This window comes from Macrotis lagotis, chromosome 5 (assembly GCF_037893015.1).
Source record: "Macrotis lagotis isolate mMagLag1 chromosome 5, bilby.v1.9.chrom.fasta, whole genome shotgun sequence".
Lineage (NCBI taxonomy): Eukaryota > Metazoa > Chordata > Mammalia > Peramelemorphia > Peramelidae > Macrotis > Macrotis lagotis.
This window is the reverse complement of record NC_133662.1, coordinates 157,063,431-157,083,779: the sequence shown is the minus strand read 5'-3', so window position 1 is coordinate 157,083,779 and position 20,349 is coordinate 157,063,431. Positions and strand designations below refer to the sequence as shown.

The window sequence follows — 20,349 nt, the reverse complement described above, 5'->3', positions numbered from 1 at the left end:
TTGTGTTCCAGTGTTTCACAGAATCATCATAATTACATCTTGGTCTTCTTTGTCTGGGTTTGCAGTTACCCAGATGACAACCAATTATCTATTGTGTAAGCTACTGTGTTAGAAACTGTACTGGACCTGTGATTTCTTTGGTTTGGGGTACTCTTATATGTGGAAACGACTTTTACCAATGCAGATCAATACTGGTTTTCAAATTTTAGGATTAGAGAGTTCCATGAGAGCACTGATAGGTTTACTTCCTTTCTCAGCATCACATAACTAAGACTGTGTCAGAGGTGGGACTTGAATCCAGGTCTGACTAGTTTGAAGATCAATTCTCTGTCCCAGTATCAGATTGCCTCCGGGGATTTATATCATATCCATTGAATGCATTCCCTGACTTCAGTGAGCTTATAGTTCATTTATAGAGATGAAGTTTTTACAGAAAAATATAACTTGACAATATGTTACCTCGTGTCATTAATAATATTTATTATTGCTAATAGTGTACATTTATTTAGCATTTTAAGGTTGCACTTTTCCATTCCAAGAAATGCATAATGAGGGAAGCTTTTATGAAGGAGGTAGAATTTAAGGCAGATCTTTTTTTGGGAGGGAGGGTGGGTCAATAACTTTTAGAAATGCTTTTTAAATTATATTTTGTTTTTTTCTCCCAACTACATTAAAACAATTTTTAACATTTTTGAAAAAGTTTTGAGTTCAAAATTCTTTCCCTCCCTCTATTTGTCTCCTCCCCCCAAGATAGTAATCAATCTGATATAGTTATACATGTACAATCTATATTTTCTACATGAGTAAAATATTTTTATATTAGACATTTTGTACAAGAAGACTGAAAGAAAAAAAAAGAACCGTCAAAGGACAGAACTTAAAGAATAGAAAGGATGCAGCTAGGGAAAGGAAGAAAAACATTCTAAGCAAAGGGAATATTGTAAGCAAAGAAATGGAGGCTGGGCTGAGCTGAGCCAGTGAAGGTAATATGCTGTGGTAGAAAGTACTGGAACAAGACAGGATACCTTATTACAGGTCTTGGATCAATTACTGATTGTGTCTTTTTTTTTTTTAGGTTTGGGGTTTTTTTTTTTTTGCAAGTTAGTGGGTTTACGTGGCTTGCCCAAGGCCACTCAGCTAGGTAATTATTAATTGTCTAAGGTCATATTTGAACTCAGATCCTCCTGACTCCAGGGCCCGGTGCTCTATCCACTGTGCCACCTAGCCACTCTGATTGTATCAGATTGATTGTTCATTCTAGCTCAAAAATTCTGGGATTATATTTGTTTGTAAGACAGCAATTAGATAAGTATAATAAGAACAAAAAAATTGTGTAGGGAAGAAGTGAAAAATATATTTGCAACATTTGGCTGGATCTATGTTATCTATGTAGATGGTTCTTACTAGGAAATCTGGGGAGGCTGGATTTGTTTCAGTAGACAATGAGGAACTACTGAAGTCCTTTGAATAGGAAAATAACATGATATTAGAGCTGTCAGTCAATAAACATTTATTAAATCCTCCTGTGGTTTTTAAGGTCTGAAGCTAGGGAAAAGGTAAGAGTCATTCCCTTCCCTCAAAGAGTTCACAATCCAGTGGGAAGACAACACACAAATATATAAAGCAAAGTATACAGGATAAACAGGAAATCATTAAGAGAAGGCACTTAGAGTCAGGAATTGGGAAAGTGCTTCCTGTTGAAGAGGATTTTAGTCGGGATGCAGGAAGGTAGGAAAGCCAGTGGGAGATGAGGGAGGAGAGAATTTCAGATGTGGGGACAATCAGAGAAAAGGCCTGGAGTTGAGAGACCGAATGTCTCGTCCACAGAATAGCAAAGTGGCTGTTGTTACTGGACGGAAGATAAAGCTGGAATGATAGAAGGAGGGGAGGTTTAGAAGGACTTTAAACACCAAGCAGAGGATTTTGTTATATCATATTCCATAACTAACATTTCCTTTTTGAGTGACCATGCGGTGTCTCCTAACCGCTCTCAGCTTCAGTTTTCTATAAAACAAGGGTAATAAAATAAAATAAAATAAAAATAAAAACAAGTGTAGAGATTTGTTAGGTGTTTCAAATGGGTTCTCATATGTATTTTGCACATTCTAATGCTCCTCTAAAAATTCTAGAGATATAATTGTGAATTGTCATTGGGGGGGGTGGTACCTACAAGCCTATAACCAGCTTTGGTTAATATCTAAACCCTTTGTTTCTATTCCAGTAGCATTCATCTTCACAAAATTGCCAGTTCATTGCAACCTAATACATAAAAAATAGCTCAGCTGAAATATTGTTCTCACTAGCCTTTTTTGCACAGAAGTCATGTAACCAAATAAATTGAGGTGAATACAAATGTATTCTTATCCTAATGTCTCCTGGAAGTTTAAACAGGTGTGCTAAGCAGTTTATATAGCAATCACAATACGAGGAGAGGGACATCTCAGTTTTTGAATAAGCAGGGCTGATTTTGTTTATGAATGAGCAAAATACATATGCACATTGGATAGGGGTACTAGTGTTTTTGCCTGTTTTCTCTCTTTAATCCAGTCAGCTTAGCTGAATACTAAATGAAAGCAGAGTTCTCTGTGTAAAGAACTATATTTATGGGAAGAGCTATAGTTATCCAAAAGGAGTCAGAGCTTTTTTGTCTTAGCCATCCTCTATACCTTGGTGAGTATGCTTGGGACTTCTTTGGTGAGAGTCAGACCATGGAATGACCCTTCATTGGAAAAATACAGGAAAAGTCTTTTTTTTTTAACCTCCTTAGAGGTTCCATTTCTCTTTCTAGGTATTTGATCATAAACTGATGGGAGAAAAAAAATTTTTTTGAAGTAGCTAACATAAAGGAACTGTTTCTCTTCTCTCTGCAGATAAAATCTGGTGATACTTGGAAATGCTCCAGCTGTAGTGATGAGTTTAGCAATTTCATACCATGGGAATCTCACCTGTGCCTAAGTAAACACAGACTATCAGCCACTAGCTAGAGATTGCCTAAGAAGCTGGGACTTGGAAGACTGAAAAAGCAAAACAAAAGAAGCATAGAGGTACAAACCTAGGCAAAAATGATTTGCCTCGATCCTTGTTGCCATCTCTTTTGGCCTCAAGTTTGTGTAGCTCCTGCGGTTTAGTTAGCGAATACAGTACTGTTCTTCCACTTGTGCCTAAATGGGACAGCCACCCAGCAGCCAGACTGAAGACGAAGGGGTGAGAAGCAAAGTCCATGGCAACTTATCCTTGCCAATTATGTGGGAAGATACTCCTTACCCTGGAAAAATTCACTATCCACACTTACTCCCACACAGGGGAACGTCCTTACAAGTGTCTGCAGCAAGGCTGTGCAAAAGGGTTCATTTCCAAATATAAGCTCATCAGGTAAGACATCCTTGTGGGGAGGGGGGCACAATGCTGAACTAACTTGAAGTGAATGACAGTGGTGTAGGGGCTTTCCTTTGAGGATCCAGCATGTCCATGGAGGGGGTTCAATCAAAAGGGTGACCCTCCACGAGGGGTGCTGGCACCAGCATCTCTGGTGTACCGGCCTGTGGTGGTGATGCCAGGGAAGAGGCTGACTTTTTGGAAGAGATAGCCCCAAAAGGCAGTGAGGATGTACTTTTGTCTTTCTTTCCTGCGATATTAGAAACCGGATTTGCTGCATTTTGTATGCAGTTGTTACTTTGGTGGGTCATTCAGTTTGTGGCCACAACCCTGATGATGTATTCACGTATTTCTGTGTGTATATGTCATATATGCGTGATGTCATGCTACTGTGGAACAGGAGTGGGGAACTTTTTATCTGCCGAGGGCCATGGACATTTACAAGATTGTTCGTGGGTTTTATTTAATGAATTCACCTCTAGATTTACTGACACTAGAGTCCTGCCTATGGTTTGCCTTGGAAACATCAGACCAATATGGCCTGTGAGTTGGAGTTCCCTGTCCCTACTTAGGAAAAAAAACTTTATAAGGGACGTTATTCTTCTTAATACATTTCTAAACTTATTTCATTGTTACTTTCTTGTTTTTTAGCTGCTATCATTTTATATCTTCTCCCCTCCCTGATGAGCCCTTCTTTATTTTTTTATTTTTTGCTTTTGCTTTTTGCAAGGCATTGGGGTTAAGTGACTTTTCCAAGGTCACAAAGTTAAGTAATTATTAAGTGTATGAGGCTGGATTTGAACTCAGGTCCTCCTCAATCCAGGACCAGTGCTCTTTCTACTATGCTACCTAGCTGCCCCCTGAACCCTTCTTTATTTGTAACAAAGGGAAACAGTTAAGCAAAATAAGCTGACACAGCATCCACATCTAACAGATGCCACATTCTACAAATGGAGTTCACCATTTCCCTACATATGGAAGTGTATTTTATCATTGGACTTTGGAAACGATTCTGAATTCCTTTAAACATTCTTTATTTCAAAAAAAATTCTCTTTCTCCTTTTACTACTTCCCCCATCTATTAAGAAGGCAAGCAATATAAAATCAATTATGCATGCAAAATCATTCAGGACAATGAATGCTGTGTCTTTTAATGTTGATTAATGTAGTTATTGTTTCTATTCTGTTAGTTTACATTCTTTATTCAGCATCAGTTAATATGTCCTTTCATGGTTCTCAAATTGCTTATATTTGTTTCTTATGGTGCAATAACATTCTATTATATTCGAATTCTATAGCTTCTTCATTCATTATCCAATTGATGAGACCTACTTCTTTTTCAGTTTTTTCTCCTATAGAAAATGCTGTTATTTCATTATCAATCCAGTTCAATTTACAAAGTATTTATTATGAACCAGATACAATGCTAGATTTTTTCATTTTATTTTATTTTTTATTAAAATTTTATTTATTTTGAGTTTTGAATTTTATAATTTTCCCCCAATCTTACTTCCTTTCCCCCACCCCTCACCCCCCACAGAAGGCAATTTGTCAGTCTTTATTTCCAAGGTTATACATTGATCCAAATTGAGTGTGATGAGAGAAATCATATCCTTATGGAAGAAACAAAAAGTATAAGAGACAGCAAGATCAGACAATAAGAGGTTTTTTTTTTTAATTTAAGGTAATAGTCCTTGGTCTTTGTTCAAACTCCACAGTTGTTTCTCTGGTTACAGATGGTATTTTCCATTTCAGATAGCCCCAAATTGTCCCTGATTGTTGTACTGATAGAATGAGCAAGTCCATCAAGGTTGATCATCGCCCCCATGTTGCTGTTAGGGTTTACAGTGTTTTTCTGGTTCTGCTCATCTCACTCAGCATTGGTTCATGCAAATCCCTCCAGGCTTCCCTGAATTCCCATCCCTCCTGGTTTCTAATAGAACAATAGTGTTCCATGACATACATATACCACAGTTTGCTAAGCCATTCCCCAATTGAAGGATGTTGACTTAATTTCCAATTCTTTGCCATCACCAACAGGGCTGCTATGAATATTTTTGTACAAGTGATATTTTTACCCTTTTTCATCATCTCTTCAGGGTATGTACCCAGTAGTGGTCTTGCTGGATCAGAGGGTATGCACATTTTTGTTGCCCTTTGGGCATAGTTCCAAAGGCTCTTAAGAAAGGTTGGATGAGTTCACAGCTCCACCAACAATGTAATAATGTCCCAGATTTCCCACATCCCTTCCAACAATGATCATTATCCTTTCTGGTCATATTGGCTAGTCTGAGAGGTGTGAGGTGGTACCTCAGAGAAGCTTTAATTTGCATTTCTCTAATCAGTAAAGATTTAGAGCCAGATTTCAGAGGAGTATGGATTGCTTTGATCTCCTCATCTGTAAATTGCCTTTGCATATCCTTTGACCATTTGTCAATTGGGGAATGGCTTTTTTTTTAAATGAATGAATTCTCTGTATATTTTAGAAATGAGTCCTTTGTCAGAAACATTAGTTGTAAAGATTGTTTCCCAGTTTACTACATTTATTTTGATCTTGGTTACACTATGCTAGATGTTGAGGTTAGAAAGACAAAGTTGAAACAGACCCTTCCCTCAAGGAGTTTATTCAGAAGGAAAACATGCATATAGAAAATGAATAGAATGAAAACAAAGTAATTTCTAAGGGGTAAACCTGTAATATAAAACAAATTAGCAAGTATTTATTGAGTGCTTCTACAAGCTTAGGACTATGGGGAATAACAAAAAGTGTAAACACACGGTTTCTGCCTTTACTTTAGCTTTTGGTACATATTTACACATCCAAAACTGAACTCATTATTTTTCTCCCAACCCCTCCATACTTCTGAACTTCCCTATTGCTGTCTACATCACCACCATCCTCTTTCTCACTCAGACTAACAATCTAGAGAGTCTTCTATGACTCTTTGCTCTCTCTGACCCTCTCTATACCCAACATGTTGATTTAACTTTGTAATATTGCTCATATATGCCACCTACTTGACTTTGACACTGCCCTCCACCTGGTGCAGGCTGTCACCATCTCACTCTTGAACGGCTACAATGGGTTTTTGCTTGGACTCACTGTCTCACTTGTCTACACCTTCCAGTCTATCTTTCTTAAGCATAGGGCAGACTGTTTTACCTCTACCTTGCCTCCATTTAGGTCACCTCCAGGATCAAATATGAAATCCTTTGTTTGACATTCAGAGCCCTTCAACACCTGACCCCCTCCTCCCTTTTGGTCTTCTCTGCAGCTTCCCCAGCACAGGACCTGGCCCACAGTTTGTGGTTGTTTACTCCTATCTGACTCTTTGGGACCCTACAGGGGTTTTTATGGCAGAGATGCTAGAGTGGTTTGCCATTGCCTTCTCCAGCTCATTTTACAGAGGAGAAAAACTAAGGATTCACAGTTAAATGACGTGCCCAGGGTCACAGAACCAGTAAGTGGCTGAGGCTGGATTTGAATTCAGGAAGATGAATCTTCCAGACTCCAGGACTTTAACCACTGAACCACTTCGCTGCCCCTCTAGCATTAGCACTCCTCAATGTTGTTTGGAGCTAATTCAGATACAGGTTAAAGTCTCTCTTTCTCTTCTCTTTATTTCTCCTGCTGCTAACTCTGGGTCTCTTTAGAAACTGGTCAGAGCTCTGAGGATTGTAAGTTTGAGGTGGAGCGAGGTCTGAAAGTTCATCGCCTCCACCTGATTCTGGCTTCCTCTTTGAACAGAGTTCTCTCTGCACCAAACCCACTCTAGGACTCTCCCTCCTATGACTGATCACGTGCTCAAGATTTCTGTGCTGATTAAGTTTGATGTAATAGGGAGGAAATTAGAACAGAAAAGGAGGAGCGCTGTATGTTTGAGGGGGAGAAACCTATCATCCCAGACAGCAGATACGGAGAATAGTGAAATCCTTACTAAAAGGGAAGGGAATACACGTTTATCAAGTGCTTTACAAATATTATCTTACTTATCCTCATCCTAGCCCTAAGTAAGTACTCATATAATCTGTTACCTTTGGGGAAACTGAGGCAAACAGCTAAGTGACATGCCCAGGGTCACACAGCTAGTGGGTCTCTGAAGCAGGATTTGAAATGAGGTCTTCCTGACACTAGATCCAGAGTTCTATCCACTGCGTCACTGCCGAGGAGGGGCCAGTCTTACTCAGACTGGCTCCAATTCCTAGCCCTGTGTCTTCACCATGCTTCCTTAAGTGGGGGCTCCTGGAGCCTTCTGGGCAGTGAGCCCTGGACAGTGGATAGTGGTGCCAGCCTGGAATGTTTACCTACTTCTTACCAGAATTCTTCATGAGCCAGTTCTTATCCCCCATACCCACACTTTCCCAAAGTTTGTCTTCATAGCCATCAGAGACAATGCTAGACATTCACAGTATTCTTGAGACTGAATCTTTGATTATGCCTTCCTTCTTGATTTCCTAAGCATTTAGAGAAGAACATAAAAGTCTTCTTAAATGGTAGTTAACCTATAAAGACTTTTTATTAGGATGAATTTTTACCTATTTTTAATATAGATGCATCTAATTTAACCCCTTACTGTCTACTCAGCACCCTTTAGCATTTGTGCTATATAGGTTTTTAAATCCTCTTAATTGACATAATTTCATATCCAAAAAAGTTTAGGGTAAATAGAATGGTAAATGATTATACCAGAGAACCTAATTAAAAATCTAAGTATTACTTAAAAGCAGTATTAGGCATAGATGAGATGCAAATATGGACAATAAAACTTGGATTAAAATATAAGTCCAAGTGTCAGAAAGACTGGCATTCTGCAATTCTATAGCTATACACAGATGATAGATGTTTGAGAAAGATAGCGGGGGTGTAAGGTTACCAGAATACTAGTAAGACTTAATGGTGGAGGTGTCTTAAGCAGAATTTAGAAAGAGGAGAGGGATGTGGTTTGGTGGAGAAGAGTGGGAAGCCTGTTCTGGCCAAGGGAAATGACATGTTCAATTTAGTACTTGAAGTAGAGCACAAAAAAAAGGAACCTGGACAGTTTTAAGCAAGAATTGCTGACCCCTCCATAACTACCCAAATTCCTTTAGTGTCCCAGGCGTGGGACAGGGGAAAGACAAAAGAGAGTGGGGGGTGGTGGTCTGTAAATAGCAACAACATAGTTGGAGGTTTTCAAAAGGATGGGATGTCATCCTACCTCCTTTCTTGTCTCCCCTGTAACACAAGCTTTATTCGATGGCTTAAAGGGAGGAGGAGAAATGATAAATAGACTTGCCTAACTAGGGAAGAGAGTACAGTCTGGAGTGTAGCAAGAGGTGCAAATAGACCAGAACCTGAAGAGTTTGTGGCAAGTTGTGGGGAGGGTGAAGAGGAGAATTTGAGGCAGTTGCTAGAAAATCTTGAAGGCTATGATTAAGAGTTTTAACTTGATGGAAAAGATCCTTGGGAGCTACAAAAGCACTTCAAGGTGTGTGACATGATAAAATAAAAATGATTCTTCAGATTTTATGTCTTGAATTCTTAACTGTTGGGTGCAAGATAGATTAGAATGACAAAAATGGGAGCAAATAAGTAAATTGGTAGAGTGAGCAAGTTGTAAAGGTTGGATTAAAGATGCTGTGGATCACTATTATCTTTCATCAGGGGAAAAAAAAGTGCCTGGATTTGGGACTTGTCGATGTGTTAGATGGGATATGGTGGTAGCAAGCATAAGGAAGAGAGAGATGGGCGGCTAGGTGGCGCAGTGGATAAAGCACTGGCCCTGGAGTCAGGAGTACCTAGCTGTGTGGCCTTGGGCAAGCCACTTAACCTCATTTGCCTTGCAAAATCCTAAAAAAAAAAAAAGGAAGAGAGAGATACATTAAAGATTACAATGAATCTTTAGAATAGGGTGAGACCATCAGAAGTGTCTTAGAGAGGAAGGGGAGGGGGGGATGGGGAAGGGAAGATTGTGGGAGAGGGTGGTCAGATACAATACAATCCTGAGGGTGGACAGGGTGAAAGGAGAGAGAAATGGAGAGAGAGAGAGAGACAGAAAATAGGATAAATGGGAGTGAGGAAGAATAGAATGGAGGGAAATAGCAGCTTTTCTGTTGGATTTATGATAAAGAATGCAATCTATCCCAGAGACTGAGCCAATGGTTTCTGAACACAGACTGAAGTACACTTTTTTCTTCTTCTCACTTTATTTTTCTTGGTTTCTCTGTCTTTGTGGGGGGAGGGGTGTTATGTTTATTTTACAAGGCTATTACAGTAATGCAAAAATAAATAAACTAAATGTGGGAAAAAAAGAGAGACATACACATAAATATTGCAACAAATGGCTGATTAGAGAGGTGTTCAGAGTGGAACCCAGAAAGAATTTTGAATAAAGTTATATATATATCTTGAGAGAAGAAGAAGAAAGGAAGAAGATCAAGAAATGATCTATTAATTTGTAAATGCAATGTTACCTTTTTGTTTATTTGTTTTGCTAGGTGTTGGGGTTAAGTGGCTTGCCCAAGGCCACACAGCTAGGTAAATATTAAGATCTGAGGTCCTATTTGAAGTCAGGTCCTCCTGACCCCAGGGCCAGTGCTCTATCCACTGCTTCACCTAGATTCCCCTGCAGTGTTACCTTATAAATGATCACTTATCTTATTTCATGTCAGTGTTTTCAAGCTATAAGAAAAAATTTTTATGAGAAAAAAAGTCTGAAAAAAAAAGAAAAAAGTCTGTAGAATAGTGAGAGTCCTGGAGATACTTACTATATTAAAGGAAATGAAAAGGAAAAGAAAGTATATTAAGTACTATTTTCAGTTTGTTATAAGTGGTGCTAGTAATACCTTCCAAAAAGACTTTCTTATAAATAAAATGAAAAAGTCAGAGCTCAATTGTCTTCATGCCTTTTGACCATATGGTAGCTGGTATATACCCCAGGGAGATTAAAGGCAGAAAGAAAATTATAGATCAGGGATGGGGAAACTTTTTTCTGCCAAGGACCATTTAGATATTTATATCATCATTCATGGGCGATACAAAATTATCACTTAAAAAATTCTAACCCTAAAAAGTCCCTAGATTTATTGAATTTTGAGTCTTGCCTATGGTTGCCTTGGCAACACTAGACCAAATGATTTTGCAGACCTTTGTGTCAGGAACGATTCCTTGTCCCTGGGATGGATGGTTGGATGGATAACTACACTTTATAGTAACCAAAATGGGAAAACTTCTGTGAACTGATGTAGAGCAGGAGAAGGATTATGATGATAATGGGAATATAAAGACAAAGAACACAAAGACATTAGAACTTTATTCAATATGGTGACTATTCATAATGTCACAGGATTGGCAAAATGTCTCTCCCATCTTTTTGGTAGTTTGTAGACCATTGGTTTAAAATGAGGCATATGTTTTCAAACCTGGTTGATATGGTGATCTGTATTGCTTAACAATACCTTTTTGCTATGAGAAGATTCTCCCATCCCTCTTGGGATGGGAAGAGGAAATCATGGGGAAGTGCTTGCCATGTTAAAAACAATTTAGCATCAATAAAACATTTTAAAAAGAGCTAAGAGATCAGAGCACATGAATGTAATGGAATGTTACTGTCCTGTAAGGTACTATGAATGTGATGAATACAGAGAAGCATTAGAAGATTTGTTTACACTGATACAGAGTGAAGTAAACAGAGCCAAGAAAACAATATACACAGTGACTTTAACAATTGAAATGGAAACAGCTGTCAAAAAAATCAAAAGTAAATGTTGTAAGTGTATAAAGAACAAGTACACGAAGGAGCTGAGGATGTCACTGAGGTTGGGAGTCTGGTTGATTGGAAGAATGGTGGTGATGAGACAGATGGAGAAGTTGGGAAGAGGAGAGGGTTGGAAAGGGACTGATAATAAATTCTGTTTTGGACTTGTTGAATAAGGTGCCTATAGAACTTCCAATTCAAGATGTTCAGGAACCAGCTTGTGTTGTGTGATTATTACTCAGGAGATACCTGGGCTAAGTATATAGATCTGAGACTAATCAGAATTAAAGTGATAATTAAGCTTATGGTTTCTGTGAGTGTAGAATGAAGAGTCGGTCACTGTTCTTTGTTCTCAAAGAGGACCAAAATGATATCATTTTGTTCAAGTCAAGTTACACTGTGGCCGACTGGCTGATCAGACCAACACAAGTTCCAAATGCTCTATTTACTACAAGTCAGGCACAGATAGTCCGTGTGAACATTTTAGGTTACTTCTCTAACTTAATGCATCTCACATTTCTTTTGAGCTACTTACTTCAGTTCTTTTCCCAATGGTATGTTGGACAGACCTGTGCCAGTGTTGCCCATGAAATGCAGTCAATTCTGTATTTCTTAAGGGAGACCTAGAGAGTAGAATGTCCTTATTTTGCTTTTTCTGACCATCATGTGAGCTCTTGCCTTGTGTTAGTTATCTGTAAAATAGTTTTTTAGGCAAAATAGAAGAGGACCCAGGGTAGATCCTTGTGAATACCCAAATTTAGGATGTTTAACTCTGATTATGATCTATCAGAGGAAACTGGAATGTGCAAGCAGTTTTGATAGGAAGACCAAAAGTGAGGACTGTCATGAAAATCCAGAGAGGAGAGAATAGCAAAGAAAGAGTGGTTCATTCATAGTGTCAAAGACTATAGAGAAGTTAAAAAAAAGGTAAGTTTTGAGAAAAGACCATCAGATTTGACAAAGAAGAAAGATAACTTTGGAGAGAGCAGTTCATTTAAGAGATGAATTTGGAAACTAAATTACAAAGGGTGGAGCGATTGAGGGCAGAGAAAGAAGGGGCAACAAAATATACATAACTTTTCCTAGGAGTATGACTGATTATAGCTGAGCTATAAGTGTAGTAGGGCTATAAGACAAAGTATGATAGAGTCAAGAGAGGATTTTTGAAGGCTGAGAAATATTAGGTATGTTTGCAGGAGCAAGGAAGGAATATGTAAAAGCTGACTAGGGTGAGTGCAGGTGGAGAGCATCATTCAACACAGAAAGTTGGTAGCTTAGAAGAAAGGGACCACTCATCTTTGTGGATGATTGGCTCAGACTGCTTCAAGCTCATTGAATCCCTTCAAGGCGCACAATAAGCCCAGAAGCTTCTTAGTCCAAACCCTACTTTACAGTCTTTTTCACTGGTTGGGGATAAACTCAGCATTCTGATCATGTGCCTGTTGGATTTCTGATACAGTGGGGCTGATGCTTCATAACAGTAGAAACCCCCCAGGTGGTCACGTGGCTGATAGTTGGACTGTAGAAAGCATATGAAGACATACCGTAGGCCGAAATTGCAAGTTGGCGCATTTGACGAGCTGCTTTTTTGAGAGGAACTGGCTTGCCTGGTTTTGCATCACTCCGGATCTTTCAGAAGGCTGAGATGCAATGGATAGAGCACCAGCCCTGGAGTCAGGAGTACCAGAGTTCAAATTTGGCCTCAGACACTTAATAATTACCTAGCTGTGTGGCCTTGGGCAAGCCACTTAACCCCATTGCCTTGCAAAAAAAACTTAAAAAAAAAAAAAAGATGAATTATGGTAGAAGTGACTTCATCTCTGCCAGCCTGCACTCAGCAATCAATCAGTAAACATTATTAAGCATACATTAGGTGGATGGAGCACTGAACTTGGACTCAGGAAGATCTGAGTTCAAATCCAGCCTCAGAAACATATTAGCTATTTGACCTTGGGCAAATCACTTACCCAGTTTACTCTTGGAGAAGGGAATGGAAAACTAGTTTTGCCAAGAACACCCTGGACAGAAGTCTCCCAAGATCAAGAAGAGTTGGACATAACTGTGATCACTGAACAACGAAGTGCTTACTATATAAGAAGTTCAGTTTTGGATGTGTTAAGTTTTGTGTGTCTACTAAACAGCCATTGGCGAGGCGAGGAGGTTGAAAGAGAGATGGGGACAAGATAGGTGGATTGAGAATCATCAATGTAGAGAGGGCAATTAAATCCATGGGCACTGACAAGATTACCAAGTAATGGAGAGGGAAAAGAGAAGTGTGCCAGGACATGGAACTCTGAGGGACATCTAATGTAAGAGGGCATGTTCTGGATGAGGATTCAGCAAAGGAGACAGAAATAATGATTACATAGCTAGAGGAGAGAGGGATGAGCATCTCCCACAAACTAAGGGCTGAAAAGCCTAAAGAGCTTCTTCAGCTGAGTGAGGAGTTAAGAAAAGTACAAATATATTTTAGAACTAATCCCTTTCACATGGTCAGAGTGACAAAAATCGAGTGCTGTTTCTATACTGTCATTGAAATAGCCATTATCAGATGAGATACCCCAAAGTTGTAGATGGGAGACAATGAATCTTTAAAAGGCAGGACATCTCATACTATCTCCACTCTTTTTTTTTTTGTTTGTTTGTTTGTTTGTTTTTACTGGGCAATAGGGTAAGAGTCTTACCCAAGGTCACTAAGGCCAGATTTGAGCTTAGGTCCTCCTGATTCCAAGGCCAGGGCTCTGTCCATTGTCAACTAGCTGCCCCCATTACCTTTACTTATAGAGAAGATTCCTGTATAGAATTGGAGGTAGATGCAGTGAATTTTCTGCCCATTTCCAACTCTTACACCTCCCTATGGAAAAAATGGCCAGAGTTTTCTGATCACTGAGTCCTCTGACACAAAGTTCTAGTATATTTTGAATCCTGAAATGTCACATTACCTCTCATTAGGAAAGAATACAAAGTCATATTTAAAAAATCATGAGACTTTCTGTTTAAGATAGTGAAGAAAGAGATTTGAAGGCAGTCCTTTCTTTGCTATCCTGGTAAGGGTATGGATCATGAAATGATTTATTACTATCATCCTTACCTATGTAGTTGAATCATTTTCATCCATGGTCTTTATTCCTTCCCAATAAAAATTTTCTTTTTTTCTTTCCTTTTTCCTTCCCCCATCTCCTTTTTGCCTCTTTTCTAGCCAACTTTTTGAATACCAAATTCAAAACTTGTTTTTCTTTGTCTCCTCTGTGATCCTTAATAATGTTTGTGTCCTTCATTCTTGAAGACCATAGCATCAGGAAGATGATGCCATGACAAGCACATGAATTGGAGTTATAGGGTGCTGTGCTAAGTCACCAGCCACACTTTCTCCTCCAGAATCATCAGAGTCCAGTGGCCAGTTAGGAACCAGGATGACTGAAGGTGGCTCTGGATGTGAGGCAGTCATGGTTAAGTGACTTTCCTAGGGTCACACAAGTGTCTGAAGTATCCAGGGTCTGAGTCTGGATTCAAACTCCTGACCTCCATGACTCCAAGGCCAGTGCTCTATCCCTGCACCACCTAGTTCCTTACACAGAGTATAAAGTCCCAAATAATAGTTTTTGTTTTCCTTTTTCAAAATGTGAGCACTGGACGATTAGTTAGCTCTTTGGTGATGTCCATAATTGCTTACCTATCTTAAATTTGTTTTTTGCATTTGCATTTCAGATACTGTCCAATTCTGATATTTCTCAAAAGGTTTGCCAAATTATCAATTCTGATAAAAATTTTTCTTATAAAATTATGTTCAACTTCGTATTGTTATTCTTTGGTGCTAACCATTTTCCAGTTTTTTTGGTTTTATTATATTATAATCTTCACTTTCATTTTTCATTAATAATGAACAGTTCTGGATGATTCTGACTAAAGTTTCCATATGATCTGCCTCTTTCTGCATGACAGTAATATATTTTTCTTTGATTCTGGAGATCTAGAGTGTGGCAGCCCCATATCTGTTTGGAAAAAACCTCATATTCCCATCCAACAAGTTGTAAACTGGATTATTTCAAATTTCACTTTTTTCCTTTGGTTCTAGTGCTTCCAAGCAATTTTCTAGTATTTTTTTTTCCCCTTAAAATGGGATGAATTTCCTTTATTTTATCATGTTTTTTGGTAATGAGTCCTAGATTCTTCAAGTTGTTTTTCAAGAATTGCTTTTGATTTTTGGATATCTTCTATTTTTCTAATTTTGCTGGCTTTTGACTAGGCTGGAACAGTTCTTACGTCTTTGAAGTTTTTTTTTTTTATTACATTTCTACAATTCTGAATGTACACTATTTTAGTGAGGTTTTTCAATTTCCGATTTCAGTTCCAAGCCACTGATTTTACTTTTTAATGTATTTCATTATTAACTCCAGAGTTTTTTCTTCTCTGTATTTTTAATTAGACCTTTCAACTGCTTTTCAGGTTCTTCTGGTCATTCCATTTTATTTTCCTGGGATTCCAGTTGTTTACTCATTTCTTCAGGTTTTTCTCCTAGCTTTTTTTTTTCCACCCTGTGTTTTCCCTATAAACATTTGTTCCTCTTCTTTCAGATGTTGTTCTTTTACTTTATTTGGTGCATTTTTAATTTGTTTTCAGGTAAAGAAGGGAGCTGAATTGATACATAAACTTTTGGTCATCTTGCCAGAAGTTGGTTCCCTGGTCATTTTCAGTATAGTCTTTGGGGAAATTTTAACACACATCTCAGGTTTTGCAAGGATTAGGATTGGGGTATAACAGCAGTTTAGGTTCTTTAAAAATAATTGTCATCTTGTATACAAATTCTTCCAAGCAAAGAAGCATTCTCTGCCGTCAAGAAATTTAGATTTATTTTAATAGGGAGGAGGACAATATATTGGAGTAGAAGCCAAAGAGGAGTATTTTGGACAGGGAAAGAGTGGGAGATTGATATAAAAGTCTTATTATATAAAAGTCTTTTTTAAGGTTGTTGCAAGGCAAACGGGATTAAGTGGCTTGCCCAAGGCCACACAGCTAGGTACTTATTAAGTGTCTGAGACCGGATTTGAACCCAGGTACTCCTGACTCCAAGGCCGGTACTTTATCCACTGTGCCACCTAGCCACCCCATTATTGGTAGATTCTTAAGGCTCAAAGTAAAGCTGGACAACTTAACAGACTTCTTTTTCTTTCTGTTTAAGATTCCAAAGAAGACAGAAAAGCTCTCTAGCAAGCCCCTTCCTGATGAGTTTAAAGATCTTTCTCTACATCTTTATATTAAGAGGGAATAATGCTACCATTACCCAACTAGGATGCCATTATGCCTACCTGAAGAGGTTATGTTGGGCTTCATTTATAAACCAGGATTTCCATATTAGCATTTCATAGCCCTAGCATACACCTGCCTATAGAACACACAAATAAATTAAATGTGGAGATCTCTTAGGATGACATGTATATAATTACCAAGCTTGGACCAATGTAAAACTCATTGTTTATATACACACCTCTACAATGTTTCCCCCTAAAATATGCCCCTTATAAGATAAGAACTTAAGCTGGCTCTGTAGTCAGAGATTGCAGGTTGTCTCTTCAGCCTCTGGAACTCTTAATGTCACTTTCTTTTTTTTCATCCTAGGCACATGGCCACTCACTCGCCACAGAAGTCCCACCAGTGTGTTCACTGTGAGAAGACATTCCACCGCAAAGACCACCTAAAGAATCATCTCCAGACTCATGATCCCAACAAAATGGCCTTCGGCTGCGATGAGTGTGGCAAGAAGTATAACACCAAGCTTGGCTACAAGCGCCATCTGGCCCTGCATGCCGCCAGTAGCGGGGACCTCACCTGCCGGGTTTGTGCCCTCGAGCTGGGGAGCACCGAGGTGCTGCTGGATCACCTCAAAGCCCACACCGGGGGGAAGCCTCCCAATGGGGCCAAGGAAAAGAAGCATCAGTGTGACCACTGTGAGAGGTGCTTCTATACTCGGAAGGATGTCCGGCGCCACTTGGTGGTCCACACCGGCTGCAAAGACTTCCTCTGTCAATTCTGCGCCCAGCGATTTGGGCGAAAAGACCATCTTACCCGTCATACCAAGAAAACACATTCCCAAGAGCTGATGAAAGACCAGCTGCAGAATGGAGAGCTGCTGGGCGCCCTGAATCCACACTCTCCTCCCTTTCAGCTCAAAGAAGGGGCTGCTGCGTTATCACCTTTTCCTTTAGGCGTCTGCGTCCAGAATGGCTTCGGGAGCAGCTTGCAGGCTGACATACAAGACAGCCCCTCTGGCCTCTATGAACCAAACCTGCAGCACCCACAGCCACTCCCGGATTCTTTGGCAGCCATCCAGCCTTCAGCGTCTCCAGGTTCACCTTCCTGTAACCTGCAGCATCCTGAATACGACTCAAGCGCTACCTCATACTCACCACTCACCCACCCCAAAAATCTGCCCCTCAAAACAGGTTCAAAGGGATTCTGCAATATGAACCTCCTCGAGGAATTGTCCTTGCAAGAGCCTCACTCGGTCCCCAGAATTGGCCCTGACCTTGATCTGGCTAAGGGAGTTGCAGAGAGATTAAATGTTAACAAGGAAGTAGCGATGTCTGCCGACACCATGAATAGGGCATCGTCATCGCCTGCCGCTTTGGATATCTCTCACATTCTAGGGTTTTGGCAGCTGCCTCCCTCTCTCACCCAAAATGTCCATGGGAACAGTGCTATGACACTGGGACATAGGGAATCACTACCCCATAGACTAAGCTGCCTTGGGCAACAGCAGCCCGAACCACAGCTCGCCATGGGCAGTGTGACTCTCAATCAGCTTCACCTTCCTCACATTCCTCATTCTTTCTCTGCCAGCCCCAGCTCTACTATCCTGCCTCATTTCCACCATGCATTCAGATGACTTCTATTTTAAAAGGAGTAATTTTCTGTCCTAGAAAATTTTTCAAGCAGTGAAGCCATGTGTTTTAAAAGGTCAGCTATAATGCAAGATTATGAAAACGGGATTGTCTGCATGAGAATGACTGGCTTCTTGTAAAATTCTGAAAAAGACAAAATCAACCAACTGCATGTTATCGTGCCAATCTGCCATGAGGGTTCATGCTTTGTACCAAATTTTATATTGAGTGAGTATTCTGTAGTGGAACTGCAAATACTGCCATGACAGGCATACAAAATGAGGGCTGCTATATAGGTATGGGCCATAGGGAGATTAACTTCAAGCCATGCATCATAATAAAAATGACATATAAACAATGACCATTTTTATATGGCCTCTAGGTGGACCACTAAATGAACAAGGGCCCTACCTGGTAAATGAACTTTGGGAAACTCCTGAGTGATTTCTTCAAGTTGAGAAGATGTAATGTTTCTTTTCTTTCTTTTAATAAAAATAAAAACCTTTATGGGGATTAAATTTAACTAGACTGTGGACTTCAGTCTGCTTCAGCAGTTCAGGGATTTTTTCTGTCTTCAGGGTTGGAAATAGTTTAGTTACTACTGCCATAGCAAAATGAAAGTCTTACAAAAAAAAAACCAGCTTCTTAGAGAAAGTTCCTTGTTTTTTTGTTTTTGTTTTTAATTTTATTTTGTTTCCATCTTCAATAGAATGGCAAGGATGTTTTGTTGACTCCCCTAGTTTCTCTAAATGATTATTTAGACAAATTCAACAGGAAAAGTCCCTGTGGACTAATTTGTGGTTAGAACTGATGTGTGCAAATGATGCACAGGTCAGTCAGAAAGACATTTGCTGATTTCAAGAATTATTATTATTTCAGTAGGAATATGAGATTATTTTGTCTCAAAGAAAACCCTTTGTTCAAGATCTTTATTTGATAAGTTGGGCTTTAAGTATTACTGTACTTAGGATCCTAAATGCTGTTTTTCAACACATAATAAATGCAATATTTTTCAATTCTTAAAAACTATATATTTGAAGTCATGTTTTCTTTATTCTTCTTTTCCCATGCACTTATTTCTCAATATGAATTACTAACCTAATTTGGCCTTTAAAAATTCCATTCTTTGAACTTTTAAGTCCAAAAACAGTAAAACAAACAGTAATTTTATTTTTACCAAAAAAGAATGTTATTTAATATGAATGAGAAATTGATCATTTATGTTTAATTTGAATTTAGTAAGTTCTTGTTTCTGTCTGAAAGTTTTTTACATTTTAATTTTAGATATATCAAAGGTACATAAACATACTATAAAAATAGTAGAGGTGTAGCAAAATTTCCAACTTAGGAATGAAGAAGTCTTGTTGTGGGACAATTAGGAAAATAGTTTATTGTCTGTTAGGAAAATGAGTTTTTTTCAGCTTCAGTTTCTTCAACTGAAAAATGAAAGGGTTGCACAAAATTTCTAAGGTCCTTTTAGCTCTAACATTACATAATATCCATTTATAAAATATTGTAATTCCTTGTGATATATTCTGTTTATGTATGTATATATACATACATACACACATATGTGTGTGTATATATATAATATATATATTATATAATATATATAAATAACTCCACAAGACTTTTCCAGATATAGATTAGTTTTAAAATATTTTGTTTAAAATTTTGTTTCTGGCATGAATTTGTAATTCAGACATCCATAATTGGAATGTTATTTAAAAAGGCCCTTTCCTATCATTCTGACATGATTTAGCATTATTATTTAGCCCATGTTAACTAGGAGGACCAAACAGTTCATAAAATCTTTTGCCCAAAGGGGTGTCCCTTTTATAGTCAATGCTCAAAATATTTATTAGCTTGAACTGAAGGTGATATGCAAAAAACATTTTTAGAACTATCAGTTTAAAGTATTAGTAATAATATTGTTTAAATGTATGCATTTAACAATTGAGCTATCAATCATGCATTGAGTCATACATTGTTTAAAAAAATTAAATAATAATGGACTTGTTATTTTTGGTTTCATGGGTTGCCATGATCTGGAATTATCCTAGAGGGTCATTCTCCCCCTTGTGGCTGAAAGCATGCATTTGGAAAAAAAAAGGAATCAGAGTTAGAAGTACCATTTGATCAAGCAATAGCAAAACTATTCCTTGTCAAATGGAAACCATTCAAATTTATATTATTCTTTAATCCTCATTAGCAACTTCCTTTTTTTTTCTTAAAAGAAAGATAAACTCTTTTGTAATGGGCTTAGATCAATATGCTGTTCACTTAGAAATATCACCCATTTAATTTAAATGGTCTTTGAGAGGGGCAAGTGGTTTTTCCAAAAAATAGCCCACAGGGTTTTT

General features: G+C 38.5%; 1 protein-coding gene across 6 annotated transcripts in view; it reads left to right on the top strand.

Moving 5' to 3' along the window:
• The window catches only part of PLAGL1 (PLAG1 like zinc finger 1), a 129,581-nt gene extending 110,554 nt beyond the window's left edge, over window positions 1-19,027 (top strand). For 4 of the 6 annotated variants that reach the window (XM_074187759.1, XM_074187756.1, XM_074187757.1 and 1 more), the window contains 2 exons: window positions 2,871-3,372; window positions 16,725-19,027. In XM_074187759.1, coding sequence (XP_074043860.1) covers window positions 3,221-3,372; window positions 16,725-17,991 — 1,419 coding nt within the window. In that variant the 5' untranslated portion in view covers window positions 2,871-3,220 and the 3' untranslated portion in view covers window positions 17,992-19,027. The remainder of the gene's footprint in view (window positions 1-2,870; window positions 3,373-16,724) is intronic. The other 2 variants (XM_074187761.1, XM_074187760.1) reach the window with 2 other exon arrangements.
• Window positions 19,028-20,349: the final 1,322 nt, after the last annotated feature.